This window comes from Malurus melanocephalus, unplaced genomic scaffold, assembly GCF_030028575.1.
Source record: "Malurus melanocephalus ecotype Western Australia unplaced genomic scaffold, MMel_1.1 scaffold_399, whole genome shotgun sequence".
In the NCBI taxonomy this organism is placed as follows: domain Eukaryota; kingdom Metazoa; phylum Chordata; class Aves; order Passeriformes; family Maluridae; genus Malurus; species Malurus melanocephalus.
In genome coordinates this window covers 592,472-609,776 of record NW_026623631.1, presented here as the reverse complement: position 1 = coordinate 609,776, position 17,305 = coordinate 592,472, and the positions used below count along the sequence as shown (strand labels likewise).

The window sequence follows — 17,305 nt, the reverse complement described above, 5'->3', positions numbered from 1 at the left end:
TAACAGGACTCTGAACTGTGAATGCCAGGCTGGCAACAGCCTCTCCTCCAGCTTCAGATAGTGCCTGCTGGATCCTGGACCAGAGATTTGCTCTCTTAGCAGTTTYATACTTCCCTTCATCCATTTATGCCCCATGTATGCTGATGTAAGACTTTCTTAATCTTTAGACTCTGGACCATCACTTATATATTCTTCAGAAAAAAAATGGTTACAGAAGCTACAGAAAGCTTTTTAACAGACTCGTATTCTCTAAACCCTTTTTCTCCTGGGATGAAGAAAGAGCAGACCAAACACAAATTCTGTCTTAAAAGTGTAAGAATTTTTAGTTAGACCAAATAAGGTTTCAGTTGCTTTAGCATCCTCCAGCTGAAGAACTCAAGAGTTTCAAAAATTAGTAACTCTTAATACTCACCAGATACTGTGCATGTCCTGCTTTGAGACAGGACAGAGAGGAGCTAAAGCTCAGCACTCCACCTATTTTAAAAGCCCTTTGGCTAGAAACAGTCTTGTGTTGAGGCTGTGTTTTTATTGCATGTGATGAAGTGATTACATGAATCCCACACAGTATAATTACCTGAGATGTAGAAGCAAAGAAGTTTACATAGAAAAAAAAATCTTGTTCATCAAGTCCAAGTGCTTAATAGCCTGTTTCTCCTCATGCCAACAGCTACAGCACAGTGGTTGCAAACTAATTCATGGATTGCTTGAGTTCTTGCTCTTAAAGTGCTTGTACAAGTTGGCAAATCTCTTAAGTGCAGAACAGGATTGCTGCTGGTAAGGTAAAGAGAGGTAAGAGGGCACATCAGCTGGAAAATGAATGTTTAGCAAGACCACTCTGAGGACCAGGCCCAGTGAGATGACACAGCTTCTGGTTATGGRCTGCTGTAGCTGCAGTCTACTGGAAAGGAAAATGCTGGGGAAATGTTGCTTAAATGATAAGAGATGAGCTCCTAATTGTGTTAAAATGTTCGGAATGAGGATGTGCCTGTCACTTCTCTTAGAAGATGATTCAACACATCCAGCCTTCCAAAGCACCTGCATAATGCTTCCTTTAAAAGATGCCCTCGAGACTTTACCTGCTTCTGCATCTCAGCAGTGGAGGAATATCCAGAGTCTCTTTCCATCTGAAATAAAAGRTGATCTAAGTAAGTGAACCTTGTACAGCTGGAGAGAGGCAGAACATGATACTGACAACAGCAAATCCCCTCCACTTCATTGATAAAAGTGTAAAATATTTACTGTCTATGCTCCGTCCTTCATACGTTGGCCATTACCAAAGCTGAGTTGTTGAGAAGAAAAATGCCCTTATTTCCTGAGCAGTTAGTAGTGTGCCAGAACTTTAACAGGGGTGCAAGGATGACAGAGAAAAATGGGAGAATAGCCAAAACCAAAGCTTTTGATGGTGGCACTGGTGTGTTGTGGTAAGATTGCCTCCCTTCACCTGGCCCCAGAATACACTGCAGCACCAAGTAGCTACTCCAGCCCTTCCCAGGCTGTAAGGAAATGATAACATGGGACATCATGTTCTATAATGACAGCATGCAATTAACAGGGATCAAAAATAATCCAACTACAACACACTGAGTTTGTGCCATGGAGATTAACAGTAGAGCCCCACAGCCTCCACTCACATGGCAGAGGAGCTCTAAGATACAGTTTAAGAACATGGTAAGTGAGAAAATCATCCTTGCTTCTATGGTAATTTAGAGGGTTAAAGTCCTAAATGGGCATGTGGCCATCTTATGATAAATCTCCCTGCACTTGGCTCTGGCTTGATCATTTGTTTATAGTTTTCTTAAAAGAAATTTTAAAAAAAATAAATCAAACCTAAGGTTTAAGTAGCTGCTGGGGCTTCACTGCTGGCCATGGGCATAAAGAGTTCTGTATTTTAGGACATACTCTGACGGTCCTAGGGATTATTGCACAGCTGTTTTTATACTTYTGCACTCTTATTGTCAAATATAATTAGCAAAAGTTAACAAAACATTCCTTAATGTTTTCTTGGTTTCACATGGTCTTTAAGAACAAACACACAACTTCTAATAATATGACGGCCATATTATAGAGGATTGTAGAATTTAATCCATTTTGCTTTTCCTACTCAGCAGAATATTCAAGCACAGGCAAACTGTTACCTAAAGTACAAAGGCAAGCATAAAGAAGGTTCAAAGGTCCCTGTCTAAGGTACAAATAGTTGGAAAATTACTCATTAGGAAGATGACATTCTATTACCTTGATGATGGAGGGAGGCCTCTTGGGGAGTACTCTTCTTGCAGTGWTTCAGAAAGGAGGAATAAACTGCCAAAAAGAAGTCCTGTATTAGCCAGGAGGTTCTAGTTTAGATTTGAAATTACAGCCTTCTGCATATGTTCTTACAAATACAACTGTGTTTATTTACACGTGTTCCCACTCTGTTGCATTACATGTTAAAATGCAGGTTAAAGGGCATGAAACAGAAAAATTACACACCACCTTCCTGCTTACAAACAGACATGAAAGAGTAAGGCCAGCCCACCACACCACACACTTTAGTGAAAGAAACTGATGTTAGTTCTGAGAAGGAAAAAAGAAAAATAAGGTAAAAAGGGATCTGAAACTTGAAACCCTGAGGCCAACTCCCAACTCCATATTTCAACACTAGGGTTGGATGTGTCCTATGGGCAATGCTAACTTTTGGTAGCAGTCTTAAAAAAGAAACCAAACCCAAGTTTGCTTTGTCTTCCTTAGCCAAGAAAAGGTGGCATGAGAAGTGCCTTAAGGTGCTATTGCTTAAAACGAGAACATTTTAGGGAACCTACAGAGTCCCAGAGCTTCCTGTCTTTCCCAGACATAGAACTCCTCACTACTGGACTTGGTGAGCTACCAGAGCCAGTCTGGGGGATTTTCCTTTCCTCTCATACATTGTTTGCCAACCACATCTTTATTGATAAAATACAGTTGAACTATAATATATCTGATGAAGAATACCCATACGAAACAACCAAAAATAACCTGCTGGCCTGAACAGAACAGCATAAATCACACGCCACAGGCCAAATTTAAATTGACCTTATCTTAATTTTTAAAAGAYCTTTTAATCACATCTGTTACATAACATCCACTACATGCCCATCTTGTCACACAGGTCCTCTCATGCAGGTGTGCCCACTGTCTCCAGGAAAACACTACTAATGCTTGAAATATGTCAGGCTTGAATAATCCATTCCTTTGAGRCTTTGCTCCATTCCAGCTTTCTTAACAGGTTGTTCAGAGTCTTGAACACTTGAGTGTCTGCAGAGGGAGATTTCACAGTTTCTCTGGGAAATCTGTTCCAGTATTTGACAACCTTCACTGTAATCTTTTTTCCACTTGGAATTTTTCTGGTTATAACTCATAYTATTTGCCCTTTGGCTGTGCACATCCCTATCTTTACAACCACCCAGTAGGGAGCTGAAACATCAGCAATATCCAATTATTCTGCTGGGACAGTACAGTAAATAGTGCTGGGCATAGTCTTCTGTGGCTAAAGAGATTATTCTGCTCTGATGACCTTAGAGCAGACAAAAGTAGATATAGGAGAGGCAGATGGAAAAGGGGAACTTCAGTGAGCTTTAAGGCTGATGCTCCAGAGGTTCCTTCATCCAGCAGTGTTGACTCAAACCTGCTGAACCTTTGCATGTGAAGTGCTAGAGAGAAGAACACTGTAGAAAATGTGACTCTGCTTTGAGTTTTTGGAATGAGAAGGAGCTGTTACTTGATTGAGTTACATATTCTGTGCATTTAGGGAAGAGTTAAAATTACAATCACATCTCTAGTACTCTTTTTAAAATACTCAGTTTATGACAGAAGGCTGGCTTGGGCAAGATTTTTAGTTCAAAACAAAGCTGCCACGTCTGCTTCCCCTCTGGTTCAGAACCCTACCYTTATTAAGCCACATTTGAGGATAAAATTTTACATTATTTACAGTCAACCCAGATAAATTTGGATAGAGTAGGTTTTCCCCAACATCTCATTACCTACTCTTTTTTAAATTGCATAATGTTTCTCCTGCTTCAGAATACACCAAATACATTAAAAAACCATCCATGTAACCATGGCTGTTTCAGCAAACAAAAAAGCCATTCAGCTGCTTGGCACTGCTCTCATGTTGGCATATTTTACAGTCCCAAATCAACCACTGAAGCTCTCAGCTGCCTGCAGCTATTTCCAAATGTCAGCTAGAACTAGTGCTATTAAAAAAAAAAAAAAAGGTTCCTTTCCAAATAGTTTCAAATAGTTATCAAATAGTTATTTCAAACARTTATCACAAAATTTGATCCAAACCAAATTCTCAACCCTTATGTAAAACTAATTGCTTTTCCAATCAGTCTCTTGACATTAAAGGGGAAACATACACAATTCAAAAAAGAATGCTAATACATTTTTTATATTATTACTTCAATGTAAAACTTCATTTGCCCAACAACTGTTCATTAAGTCACAGTTCTTGTTTTCACTGAACTTTCCACTTCAGGTATCAAAAAAAATAGTTTGTCTAAGTCACATTTTAAAATGCTCGATATAATCTGAATATAATCTAAAAAAAACCTGGTGTATTTTTTACATTTGTTTTAACATGTGTGTTGTTATTTCTGCTCCATCTCTGCTGTTCCTTTACATTTCTGGTGCCCAGACAGCCCCAAGCTGAGGCAGCACAGGTGCCCTTCTCCCTGTACTGCATCCATTGCATCCTTCTGTCACCAGCCAGATGTGCACAGCAGGTGCAGCTCAGTAACAGCTCCATCTCCATGGACTGGCTGCCCACCAAGCTCTGTGGGATTCCTTCTGCCCTCCTGAAGCTTCTGTTGTAGGCCTTACTGCCTTGGAATCCACCTTTATAGGGAACAGTGAAAAACCACTCCTGGGAGAATGAAGGCTATGAGTACCCATGAAAGTACAGAACATATAGAACAAAAAACACAGGACCACTTACCTTGTCACCTCAACAGCTGCATATCAGCCACTCTATGTGTCAGACACAGGACCAGACGTGGTGTTTGATGTCCTACCAAGCACTGCACGGATCTGAGGATCTGAGGGCAACCACCGTTCCTAGAAAAGCTGACAGTGGACTTCACACAGACACATGACACTGCCTTTTAATGACTTCCTCAAAGTTTCTATCCTATCTTTTCAAGCTACTACACCCTTGAACTCTGGCTGCCCATTCTTTGCTCACCTCCTGCTGATGGTAGCCTAGGAGAGGTCCTTTGTGTCTATTCAGAGCCCAGAGTTCAACTCCTCACTTTTCACTACTGCTGTTGAAACTTTATAAAGGTTTAGGCAAGAGTGACGGGGGTGTGTTTCCAAGCAGGAGCTGGCTGTCCCCTCCCAGACAAGTCATGTGAAGCCAGTGCCATGTCACTGTTAGTGCTGGCAGTGTTCCCCATGTGTATGTGTACGCTGTTACTCAGAAAAGCACGTGGAATACATCTCAGCAGGTAAATTTTGCATCCTTGTACCTGAGAACAAAAAAGAAAGCCACCAGCACTGTAAGGATAAGTAGTTTTTATAATTCACGAACTCGTGGTTGGAGCACAATATAGCTGCTGCCAGTGCAACTGAATGGGTCAAAGGTGTATTTGTTAAAAGCAATAAGGGTTACTGTGGAATTTGGCAAAAAGGCAGCAGTCCAGTTTTCATGCTGTTGTACTAAGTCTACAAATTACACCAGCTCTGTTGCTACACAGTGCCCTCAACCAGTTACAGGCTTTGCTCCCATGCATAAAGTGAAGAGGCATATAGGTTAGCATGTGCTTGGGTTCAGTTGTCTTTAAAAATTATGTTTACAGACCATAAAGTCTGTAATTATGGTATTGCAGAGAGCAAGATGCAATTTACAATAGCAYTGGTCTTTATTATGCAAATGTGGCCCCAATCTGTTACCTGCCCTATAAATAGTGCCCTATTACGAGTTGAGCTCTGAGAACTGAGGGTGTTACTATCATAACTTTCCAAACTTATTTTTTCACAAGAGGAAAAACAAGGAACATCTCTTYTGCCACACAGTTAGCCTTGTTTGCCCTTCACAGGTGAAGCAACACACGCTCTTTCTCAGTAACATCAGTAACATCTCAGCAAGCCAGCAGAGCTGCAACTTCAGAGAACTCTACAAGAGTGAACAGGATTCAACACTCTGTTACTGTTTCCATCGACACTTTCTCTTGTCAAATTCCAACTATTCCCTGGTATGGCCAGAAGTTGTAACTCTTAGCTGTAGCTACTAATTGGTATTTACCACAGAGCAGACTCAACACTGAGGAATGTGATTCCTTCAAACTATTTACTCACGTGCAGAGGAAGTGGAAATGAGCATCTCAAGAGAGGGGTGCTATAAGGATAATGTCCTCAGCTGATCTTTGGATTTGAGCTGGCGGGGGAGGGCTGTTCATCCAACAGCCAAAAGTAGGTGATAAGACACTGAATTTCAGACCTCAGTGTTCCTTTTCAATCACTGTTCAATTCCAACATGTGTGATCTCTGAAATATTCATACCCATAGGGACAGCTCAGCACATTAGTCATAGGATTGTAAATGCCATTTATCTTCTGCTGCAATTTTGTGTCCAGCACAGGTTGTCACTAATCCTACAGCTGCTTCTGCATGCTGGCTGCCCTATGCCCTGCGCTGATGTCTCCATCACAGTCACTCCAATGTTGGTGCAATCTTTGCTGAGCCATGAAAAAAAATCTGATTTCTTCTCAGCAAAAAAAGCTTTTTGATCAGACACTTCATAAAATAACTTTTTATGCCCCCCCCAGTTTTTATAATAGTCACTCATTGTTTCACTGTTTGGAAAGAACATCAGGGGAAAACCTATGAAGTATCTTTCAGGGCTGTATAARCCCATACTGATAGTTCCTCTAAGGCTGAAGAGGAATCTGAACTTGGCACAGCCCACCCATTGCCTAATTCCCTGCATTCTGAAGCAGATTTCTCACCATCTGCCAGGGTATGTGTGCCACCACCTAGCACTGCAGTGGTTGCTTTGGGAGCATCTGTGCAACTGCAGAAGGGTGAGGAAAATGTAAATTCCCCTTCAAGGATTCCCACAAGTAAGTTTTCTTGTGACGCTGTGACTAAGCTCTAAAGGAAAGGCACAACAGGACACGCAGCTCAAGCTGCCCAAAGTGAAAATGCTGTGCTAAAAACTTTTATTCCATCTCATAATGCAGCTCTACACATTCATGTACCGCTGTGAGGACTCTTCAAGACCTGCTTTGAGCGCTGGAGCTGGAGGCAAGCTTGGTAACTTCCAAATACAGAAATGACGGCAAATTTTTAAAGAGCAGGATGCCTTTTCCAGCTATTCTGAATCTTTATTAGTGTTCGAAAAAAAAAATTCTGATCTCATGGAGCAAAACGTATCTCCTGCTCTTCCCACCAGTGCTTGCAAACATCCTTGAACAGGTTTTTTTACACACAAATTTTGAAACACTGCAAGTGTACTTAATCATGGGTGATTATTGCCTGCAACACATTTTTATTACAGCACCAAGGCACAGATATTTACAGTGGCCTGAGAAGATGCATCCTCACTTTTCCCCTGGATTAAATATCCCTTCAAGCGCTGGGTTTACGAGCAAGAAAAATTACCTTGAACTCTTCTGGGAAATAAAAATCTACCCCTGTATTTACAGGAAGCTGTAATGCAGCCTGCTRAATTTACTTGCTAACAATATAGATTTTCTTGTACAGAATGCCAGACTCGAGTGACCATGGGAAGAAAGGTGATTACTTTCTGCCAATGTAGCATGTTGCAYAAATTACACAACACCAGAGACTGCAGAGCTAAAGCAAAACAGTAACTCTCTATCATCTCTGAAGATAAACTCTGAATCAAAATAACATTCAAAAATGAGATGATAAAGATGCTGGCAGCACCAAGGTCACTTGACAGAGCAGCACTTGAAAAACCCTCTTCTTTTCTAAAGGTAACATTTCTGCTGAGGCAGGARCATTAAACCTGAGACATTGAACGATGTCTGACATGTGAAAGATACCAATATTYAGTTTTCCAGATACTTTGATCAAAATGCTGGGCAAGAAGCTGAGATTCAGGGAGAAAGACTCCCATATGGTGTGGAGATAATCCAGTACCAGAACGTATATATATATAGGCACATATGTATTTTACAACAGATGCAACCCTGTCCAGAAGGAAAGCAATCTACAAGAAAGGAAATACTATCTAAGCTTAATTAGCAGACAAGCTTTCAAATGAASTGCCTATCTGCCATCAGCATCAGCCAGCAAAGCAAGCGTTGGCAGCCGTGTTACCCAAGCAGTAGCTGCTTTACCAGCTACAACCTTCTGTTGCTAACGTAATCCAAATTCCATTCCTGGAACAGGAGAAGCCAGACTAAAAGTCTGCAGGTGTAGTAGGAACTTAAATGACTTCTAAGCTCCTGCAGGAAGAAGCAGAACTTGCTCCGTTAATGAGCTTGATACGCACTACACCGCAGGAGCAACGCGTGCCAGGACTGCGGTGGTTTGCTCTCTGGGCCTTAGAAAATCCCCCTGGCAAACAAACCCTCATCCCGCTCCCACCCTGCGCCCGCGGCCTGGGAGCCCGGGGGGCTCGGGCCTAACCCCGACCCGGGGACCCCCTCACCTCCCCTGGGTGAGGGAGGGGCGGCCGCTGCTTCTTTCGGGGACGCTCAGCCAGGGCCCGGCGCAGCCCGTGTCCCAAGGGCTCGGGGTGCCGGGGCTCCCCATGCTGGGAGCGCACCCCAGCCCCGCTGGGCGCTATGGCGCCTGTTCCCGCAGGGAGCGGAGGCACCCGGTTCCCTCATCCCTGCCCCCCCCCGCCCGCGGAATTTGGACGCGCCCGCCGTCTGCAGCGCGGGGAGCGCGGGCGAGCCCATCAGCGGCACTGCGGGGGGGGGGCAGGAGGGAGGGAAACACGCGTCAGCCGGAGCTCGGCGCATGCGCAGTACGGGCGCCGCGGCCGCGCGCAGTAACGTCCCCTCCCCCCCCTGCCCCGCCCCTCCGCGCGCGCGCGCCGCCGGCTCCGCCATCTCTCGCAGCCTCTCGCGAGAGGCAAAGCGGCGCGAGACCCGGAAGCACCGCCCTGGCCGCGGAGGGGACTCGGGGCCGTCGCGGGTGCGCGGGGCGAGAGCGGCGTGTCCCGGCCGCGGCTGCCGGGAGGTACCGGGGAGCGGAGCGGGACGGGATGGGCGGGCAGGGAGCGGGACACACACCGGGACAGGCGGCGGAACAGCCACGGGGCGCGCAGGACTGGGGCTGACGGGGCGGCGGCGGGGAMAGCGGCCCTTACGCGTCCTGGCAGCGATGAACCGCGTCCGGCACCCCCAGGCTGTGAGGGGGGCCCTGAGGTGACCCTAGGCCGGGCCGGGCTGCGCTGGGGCGGAGCGCTCGGTCCCTCCCGGTAACTGGTGGCGCAGGGCCCGGCCGTGGGCTGAGTTGGAGCCCCTTTGCAGACGCCTGAGAGCGATTCGCCGGTGTTATTGCGGGAAATGGACATCAGCCCATGGCTCATTCGAGCTGTAGCACTGCTGACACTGCCAGCGGTTTCAGCTGGAACACCCCCCTGCAGSGTGTCCCGAGTTACATCAGGGAAACACAGAACCCCAGAATGGGTCAGGTTAGAAGGGACCGCAGTGGGTCACCTGGTCTAATCTCCCTGCCCAAGCAGAGGCATCCCAGAGCATATGGCTGTGTCCAGACGGTTCTGGAATATCTCCATTGAGGTAGACTCTAAAACCTCTCTGGGCAATCTGTTCCCATGGCAGGTCACTCTGCAGTCTTTGCTCATGTTCTTTCTCGTGTTCAGGGGAAACTTYCTGTGTGTCAGTTTCTGCCATTTGTTTCTTGTCCTATTGCTTGGCACCACCAAGAAAAGCTATGCTCCATCTTCTTGGCACACCCTTTTTAAATATTCATACACATAGAAACTCGTATTGATGGGTGTTCTAATGCATTCTGTTTCTGTGTTTAAACAATTGTCTTCATCATAGAATCACAGAGTGATTTGGATTGGAAGGGACCTTCAAGATCATCTCATTCCACTGCCCTGCTATGGGCACACCTTCCACTAGAGCAGGGTGCTSAGAGCTCCATCCAGCCTGGCCCTGACCACATCCAGGGATGGGGCAATAGCTGATTATTAAAGATAAGGATTCCCTGTCTGTACATCTTGTGCCCAAGGTTTCAGAGCTTATGCCAGGAAAAGGAAGATAGGGATAATGATTCTTTACATAAATAAATGGACTGTTGGTTGTGTATCTGCTCTTACATTGTGAACAGATGCTCTAGATTTCATTCAGCATGTTTACAGAAAGTGATAAAGTAAAAAAAAAACTTGGTGTAGACTTTAAATGAGTTATTTGAAGGTGAAAATGGAAGTGTGACTGACTTCTACAGAGCATTTATTCACATGTCGCTCTTCCTTCACTTAAAGCTTTATTTATTTATCTCTTTAACGCAGCACACTGATAAGATTGCATAGCTTGTGATCCYACACTGTCATTTGAGTTCAGCATCAGCTGCCTATCTTCTGGTTCCTGCAAGATGCCTGCAGCCCTTGCAGAGAACAGCCAGGTTATCTGTGAAGTATGGGCCAACAACCTGGAGGAAGAGATGAGGAAAATTCGGGAGATTGTTCTGAGTTACAGCTACATTGCCATGGTAAATGTTTTATGCTTGACTTAATTGCCTTAGTCAAGGGATTGTTTTGGGTTCGGGAGTACATTRATTCTTGAGTGAGAAATGATTTCTCCCACAGTCAAACTGAACTAGAAGAGGTGAAAAACGAAAAAGCTGCTCAGTAACTTTGCAGAATTTAATAAAAGTAGTGGTGAGTATGGATTGAACAAAAGAARGGGAAGAGGGAGACCAGCTTAAAAACATGAATGTATTTAATATTTGGCTATTTATAGTGTATTAGTTAGTGCAACAGGAAAATCAAACAGGTCTCAATTGTGTTTAAATTGCTGTTCTTCCTTTGAATGTGTGTTTGTCCTTTGAATGTCTTTCTCTGTTTGGTTGTGGAAGATGCCATGGGACTGGAGGTCAAAAGGCCTGCAAGGGAGAGCTAGTCAGCTGGGCTGCCTTCTTTTAAATGAGGGCAGATGTTGATTCTTAGGGAAGAAAAATATTCTGGCTATAGATAAGACAGAGTGTTCTGAAAGCCTTGTTAAAGAAGAGCATAATCTCGCCTAGGTGGGAGGAATCTCCTCCTGCTCTTACAAGTCTTTATCTGCTTGGCAGCACCCAGTGTGTTAAAGAACTGGTTTTAGCTATGATACTGTAAGTTCTGCCAGCTTTGCTTAGGAACACTAAACCTTAAGATATGACAAGTCCTTATTAAAAGTGTGGCATAAAGACAGGTGCAGATTCTGCAGAGTACGTAGGATTTTGGTGTCAAATTCAGCTGGTGGAAGTGAATATGTTTTTTTGTTAACATATGTCAATGGGAAATGAACTTTTTTGCTTCTTTTTGATCTTACTGAAAGTGTGCTTATGGTCTGGTTTAGTGACTGTGCTAYGAGAGTGGACACAAAAAGGGAGATGTGTGCAAGGGAGAGATTTCCTGAGGTGCATAGCACTGGGTTTATCTTGAAAGATTTTCCATACAGTCAGTAGAAACAAAGTCACCTAACCTGAGGGTAAAAATAGCATGGCAGTTTGGTTTTCAGCAGAGGTAGCACACAATCATTGGCTAAGTAAGAGGTTTTCCATCTAATAGAGGTGTTTTCCATCTAATTGATGGCTGCTGTTGTTAAGGTCTGTTTTGACTGACCATAGGTTCAGTAGGTTTTGTTAATGTAGGCGTCGACTCAGAAACTTCAGAAAGTGAAGGTTTTGACTGTCTGGACTACCCTCCCTCCTAACAGAATGATGATAATGACTCCTGATAGAATCCATGGTGAAACACCATTTTCCCTTCTCTCCTAGGACACAGAGTTTCCCGGAGTTGTTGTCAGGCCGATCGGAGAATTCCGCAGCTCCATAGATTATCAGTACCAGCTCCTTCGTTGTAACGTCGACCTGCTGAAGATAATCCAGCTGGGCCTGACTTTCACAAATGAAAAAGGGGAATATCCTTCTGGCATCAAYACCTGGCAGTTCAACTTCAAATTCAACCTTACGTGAGTCTTTTGAGTTAGGGAATAATGTCTGTTCCCTTTTGCTGGAGTGATGCTTTTATTGGCAAATTCCATGTGTTCATCATTGCTGGCTGGTTCTGAGCAATAAGAATTCAGATTCTAGTAGAGATTATATGGGAACTTATTTTGGAGTGCCAGGAGTTAACAATATTTCTGGAAGTCAAAGCAATATCCTTATTGCCCTTTTTCTTGATAATTTTATGTGCCACATTTTTTTCTGGAATAATATTTGAAACTTTATGTATGTGTGTACATATATATATATATATATAAATATATATATGTAACACTCCATCTCTTTCTGCTAAAAATAAATTGATGTGCTGGTCTCATCAAAAGGAAAAAGACCTCTTTACAGATCCATGCTTAAGTATAAATTGGGATCTAAAAAGATGTTGGTGTAATCATCACATCTGTTCAGGAGAATGAATCTTGTTAAATTGGAGTGTGGCAGTTCTTGTCTCCTCCATACTGCAATATTCTGGGTTGCAGCTGAAACAAGTTTCATTATCCCTTCCCCTATAATTATAAAGAAAAACTCAGCATAATTACCACTAGAGCTGTCTGGAAATAAAGAAAGGGTTTATCTGGCAAAACCACACATGCAGAGGGAATCAATCTATTTTTATGAAACTGTCATTGGAAAGCATTACAAAAATTTGTAGCTACTATGTGCAGTTCTTGAACCCAAAAATTGCACTTTTTACTCCACAAATTTGTGAGCCTCTTAAAAGTTTTGAAATCAGAGTGAACTGGTTTTCACTGTGTGATCATTTGAATGAGTTATCATATTGATAGGRACTTTGCTCTGTGTGTTTCCTGCCCCTCCAATGACACCAGTAAAGAAATCAGGTTCTTGATTAGCTCTTCACCAAGCACATCATTCATGTYCTCCTTCCTGAGTCAAGGGTGATGCAATTCTGGTCACACGCAGAGACGGAAGTGGAGGTGCTGATAAGTTGGTACATGCTGTGGAGTGAAAAGGAAAAATGTTGACAGGAATGATGGTCAGTRCTTTAGAGTTGCACATCTTCCTGTTTGGGGGAACCCCCCTTTCTCTGGGGCCCCATCTGTGGTGCTTCCCTTTGCCTTGCAGAAGTGACCTTGTTCAAAATTCTCAGTTTCAGTCCYATGGAGGTGGAATCTTCAGAATTTGCACTAGCAATGGAATTGTTAACTAGTTATGATCACAGAACAGCTTGTTAGGGATGTAGGAGGCTGCAGTAGTGGTATTWAAACTGAGTCAGTTTGAATTTTCTRCAGAGACAAATTGGAACMCAGAGGTATCTTACTGGTTAGTCCAATTCTTGACATACAGTGGGGGGAAAATTTTACTAAAATGGGCTTGTCTTGGCAGCACCCTGAATGCAAACCTTTTTTTCCCTTCAGGGAAGACATGTACTCTCAGGATTCCATAGACCTCCTTGCCAGCTCTGGGCTACAGTTCCAGAAGCATGAAGAAGAAGGGATTGATACCCTACATTTTGCAGAGTTGCTGATGACATCTGGGGTTGTCCTCAGTGACAGTGTAAAATGGTTGTCCTTCCACAGGTGGGTCCAGGATGGTCACTGACCCTGCTAAATCTCTTCTTAATTCTCTGCATTTTCTATGGGGATTGGCAGATTTTAAGGAGAAAAATCAGCAGTGCTGCAGTTCTTAAAATTAGCTTCAAGATATGAAGGCCAAGTTTRGGTAGTATGGAYGCTTGGCACTTCATGGTCTGACTTCTTGTGAATCCKTTTGCTTTTACAATCTCCCTCTCTTGAAGAAGTTACTAACAAGTTGAAATGTGATTTCTACGCTTAGTAAATGCATTGTAAAGTAAGTGTTTTGTTTCTTCTTCCTGACTTCCTTCCTAATGTTGGTGGTGCTCTGAACTTCCATCTGTGTGGTTAAGATACTTTCCTTGTAGCATTTCAATCAATTTGATTAGGAACGCAGTGGTCCTTGATGCTATCACAAGGACTTGCCACCACCTCCTTCTCCCTCAACAGAAAYTTGCAGGGTTTCCTGCTTTTCTGTATTGCCCTTAGCTACAGAAATGTACAGAGTTGGGAAGAAATTACATTCTTCCCAATGGCTTAGCTGTTCCACAAAAGGCTAGTGAAGGCACTTGGGGAACATTCCAAAGTCCTACATTGACACAGAAGATCAGGATGAGTTCTGGCTGGAATTTAGAGTTTTATCAATGTCAGAAAATGGTAAGGCTTGAAAGGCACAGCAATTAAAATTCTATTGAAAAAGGAGATRCTAGAACTGATTGAGTTATAGGTACTGCCTGCTTACCTGGTTTCTTCTGCATGGTTTTGTTCTCAGTGGTTATGACTTTGGCTACATGGTGAAGTTGTTGACAGATTCCAGGTTACCAGAAGAGGAACATGAATTTTTCCATATCTTGAACCTTTTCTTCCCATCTATCTATGATGTGAAGTACTTAATGAAGAGCTGCAAAAACCTCAAGGTACTTGTATCTTCCCCAGCAAGCAGGTGATGGGTATTAACACTGCAAATGTACAGGAATACAAGTGTATGTGTATATTATAAAGGGGATATTACCATAGCCTTCTGGTTTGTGTATCAGAGGCTGTTATAATTTAGCATATTTATCTTTCCTGTGCAGAGGTATTACTTTTACATGAAGTATTCACTCCATTATTTGATTGACTGGAAGACACTAAGAGGGTTTAAAGTAATTTAYCTACTGAATCACAGCCKTGTTTGAGTAAAGGGAGGGAAAGGYSCAACATGTGTAACCTGTGAATGTACCCATAGTTATCTCAAGTATGTGCAGCAGGAAAGGAAGGCACCTACATTTGAGAAGAGTTATTTATGCACTCTTGAACACTATTTCCTCCTGTGTTTCAGTCACAGCTGGAGTGTGTGAATTGCTGGAATATGCATTGGTTCATCATAGCCTATGTTTGCCCTCATGTTTTGGAGAAATGTGGCAATTTTGGCAAGAGATGGATCTTCCAAAAGAAAACCTTTTTTGTTCTCTTTGTAGGGTGGCCTTCAGGAAGTGGCAGATCAGCTGGATTTGCAGCGAATTGGACGACAACACCAGGCAGGATCAGACTCTCTCCTCACAGGAATGGCRTTCTTCAGAATGAAAGAGGTACTGCAGTGTTCTCCCTTCTCCACTTYCTATCCATAAATGTCAACATGTTGTTTGTTTTGGTTTGGAATTTTTGAGCCTTGTGGCCATCATGCTTCAAACTGTCAGGAACAGGGATTGCTGATACTGGCACAGACACTTGTTCTGTTTACTCCATCATGTGCTTATTTTAATTTGTACACTCCATCTTGGAGGTGGCTGATTTCAGATGAGCTTCTAATTAACACTGAATGTTTTCTGAATTAGAGACACAATGAAACAATACCTGTTTCTCTTTTTTTTTAATCTGCAGTTGTTTTTTGAGGATACAATTGATGATGCAAAGTATTGTGGACGACTGTATGGCCTTGGCACAGGAGTGGCTCAGAAACAGAATGAAGATGTGGACTCGGCCCAAGAGAAAATGAGCATCTTGGCCATTATCAACAACATGCAGCCGTGATGAGCGGTGCCCCTCAGCAGAACATGTTTACCATATTGGCAGCTGCTGTCCTCAACCATTTTCCCTGAACAGTATCTCAWACAAAAAGCATCTCCAGTACACAGGCTGTACCAGGCCTGCAGTTTTGCTGAAGAGCTGCACTTTCCTTTGAAATCCAGAAGAGTTGACTGAATTCCTAATGCCAGCATTTGTGGTTTGCCATATTTTTAATACCAAGGGCAAAGGACAGAATCTACTGTGTATACCTCTGTTTTTTTCCTCTTTATACTGTACAGAATCTGCAAGGAAGAATTACCAGTAGAATATTGGGAAAAGCTAAGGGTTGGGAAATGCAGTGAAAATGGGCACAGACATGCACACAAATTTGCAATTTGTGTTTTATAAAGCTTATTTTAAAACTTGTGCATGTTGTGAGGGTGACAGCTTCACCTCATGTTTTGCTTATTTTATCTCTGTCTGTGGAAATTGCTCCCTTTGATCACTGCAGAGGTTTGGGAACAGATGAAATTAAAAATGATCCTTGCAGCTAAAAATATTCAGAGMTTTGCTTTAACAACAGAGGGAATGGAGATTAATGGAGCTGATTTGATCAGTACTCCTTAGTTTCTAATTCTCTRTGTTACAGGTTTGATACAAACTAAGCCTCAGCGTTGTTCTTACGGGTATTAAATTGTTCTGGAAATACATTCAGAGGCCCAAAAGTTCACCTTTGACAGGGGATTGGACCAATGCTCTGACTTCAGTTTACTTCAGTTTAAGCCTAAAAATTTTATTCTTCTCCTGCAACACAACTAGGTCAGCAGATGGACAAGTATTTGTTCCTCTTCTCCCCCCCTGCTTCTCCAGCCCCCAATTTTGCAGTATGCTTAACAGATAAAATAAATGTTTSTTTTCATTATAAACACCTGAAAACTAAAGAGGATGAAGAATTTGGGATTCTGACTTTGAAAACCATTCTATGGTAYTTTTTTCAACAGCTCTGTAATGACATTTCTTAAAAGAACAAACCCTTTTGGACATGTCAAACRTAAAAATTTTTAAGACTTTGTCTGGCATTTTGAACAAGCTTAATCCAATATTAAGAGTTGAGGTTTAGAGCTGGTATTTGAAATGTTTGTAAAGACTAGTTTTTATTTTTTGTAAAATAAATTTTTTTAAACCAGGCTTTGTTTTGGATTTTCCATCAAGCACTAAAATTTCCACAGTTGAGGCTTTGGAATCTGAATTTGGGAGATACATGCTTAAAGATACTCAAGTTTTGTTTCTTTTACCATTTATGATGTGCTACAGGGGTAGTTCTTAGCCAAATGTCTTTTGAGCTTCTCRTGCAGTAGCTGATGAAAGCTGAGCTGAAGGGCTCTGGGAGAGCTGTATTCTCTCCCTGCTGGTCTCTCAGCCCAGCTCACAGTATGGTGCAGTATTCCTGCAGTGCAGAGTGGCCACTTCAAGGCACAAACTTGTGTGTGAAGTTTTCRTGCTCCATCTAAACTCCAGTGATTCCTGCTCCAAGTGCAGGAAGGCTGTTTGGTTAAGCACTGGCTCCCCCGCCTGGTTTTGCGTGCTTTGTACAGAATTTGGCAAATTCAAATTGGTGCCTA

At 42.9% G+C, this 17,305-nt stretch overlaps 2 protein-coding genes across 3 annotated transcripts in view; one reads left to right on the top strand and one right to left on the bottom strand.

The window, feature by feature from the left end:
- FAXDC2 (fatty acid hydroxylase domain containing 2) overlaps positions 1 to 3,768 on the bottom strand; it is a 10,342-nt gene extending 6,574 nt beyond the window's left edge. Inside the window, 4 exon segments of the mRNA XM_057379270.1 lie at positions 1,077 to 1,124; positions 2,233 to 2,259; positions 2,261 to 2,314; positions 3,580 to 3,768. Of these exon segments, the coding sequence (XP_057235253.1) occupies positions 1,077 to 1,124; positions 2,233 to 2,259; positions 2,261 to 2,314; positions 3,580 to 3,657 (207 nt within the window). The 5' untranslated portion in view covers positions 3,658 to 3,768.
- A 5,288-nt stretch (positions 3,769 to 9,056) lies between these two features.
- CNOT8 (CCR4-NOT transcription complex subunit 8) lies at positions 9,057 to 16,870 on the top strand. 2 transcript variants are annotated; one of them, XM_057379266.1, is made up of 7 exons: positions 9,057 to 9,168; positions 10,469 to 10,668; positions 11,938 to 12,131; positions 13,539 to 13,700; positions 14,467 to 14,611; positions 15,155 to 15,265; positions 15,558 to 16,870. In XM_057379266.1, the coding sequence occupies exons 2-7, from the start codon at positions 10,552 to 10,554 to the stop codon at positions 15,705 to 15,707; spliced, it is 879 nt and encodes a 292-aa protein (XP_057235249.1). In that variant the 5' UTR covers positions 9,057 to 9,168; positions 10,469 to 10,551; the 3' UTR covers positions 15,708 to 16,870. The 2 variants fall into 2 exon arrangements, with proteins under 2 accessions (XP_057235249.1, XP_057235250.1); XM_057379267.1 differs by having other exon boundaries at positions 9,076 to 9,123.
- The last annotated feature ends 435 nt before the right edge of the window (positions 16,871 to 17,305 follow it).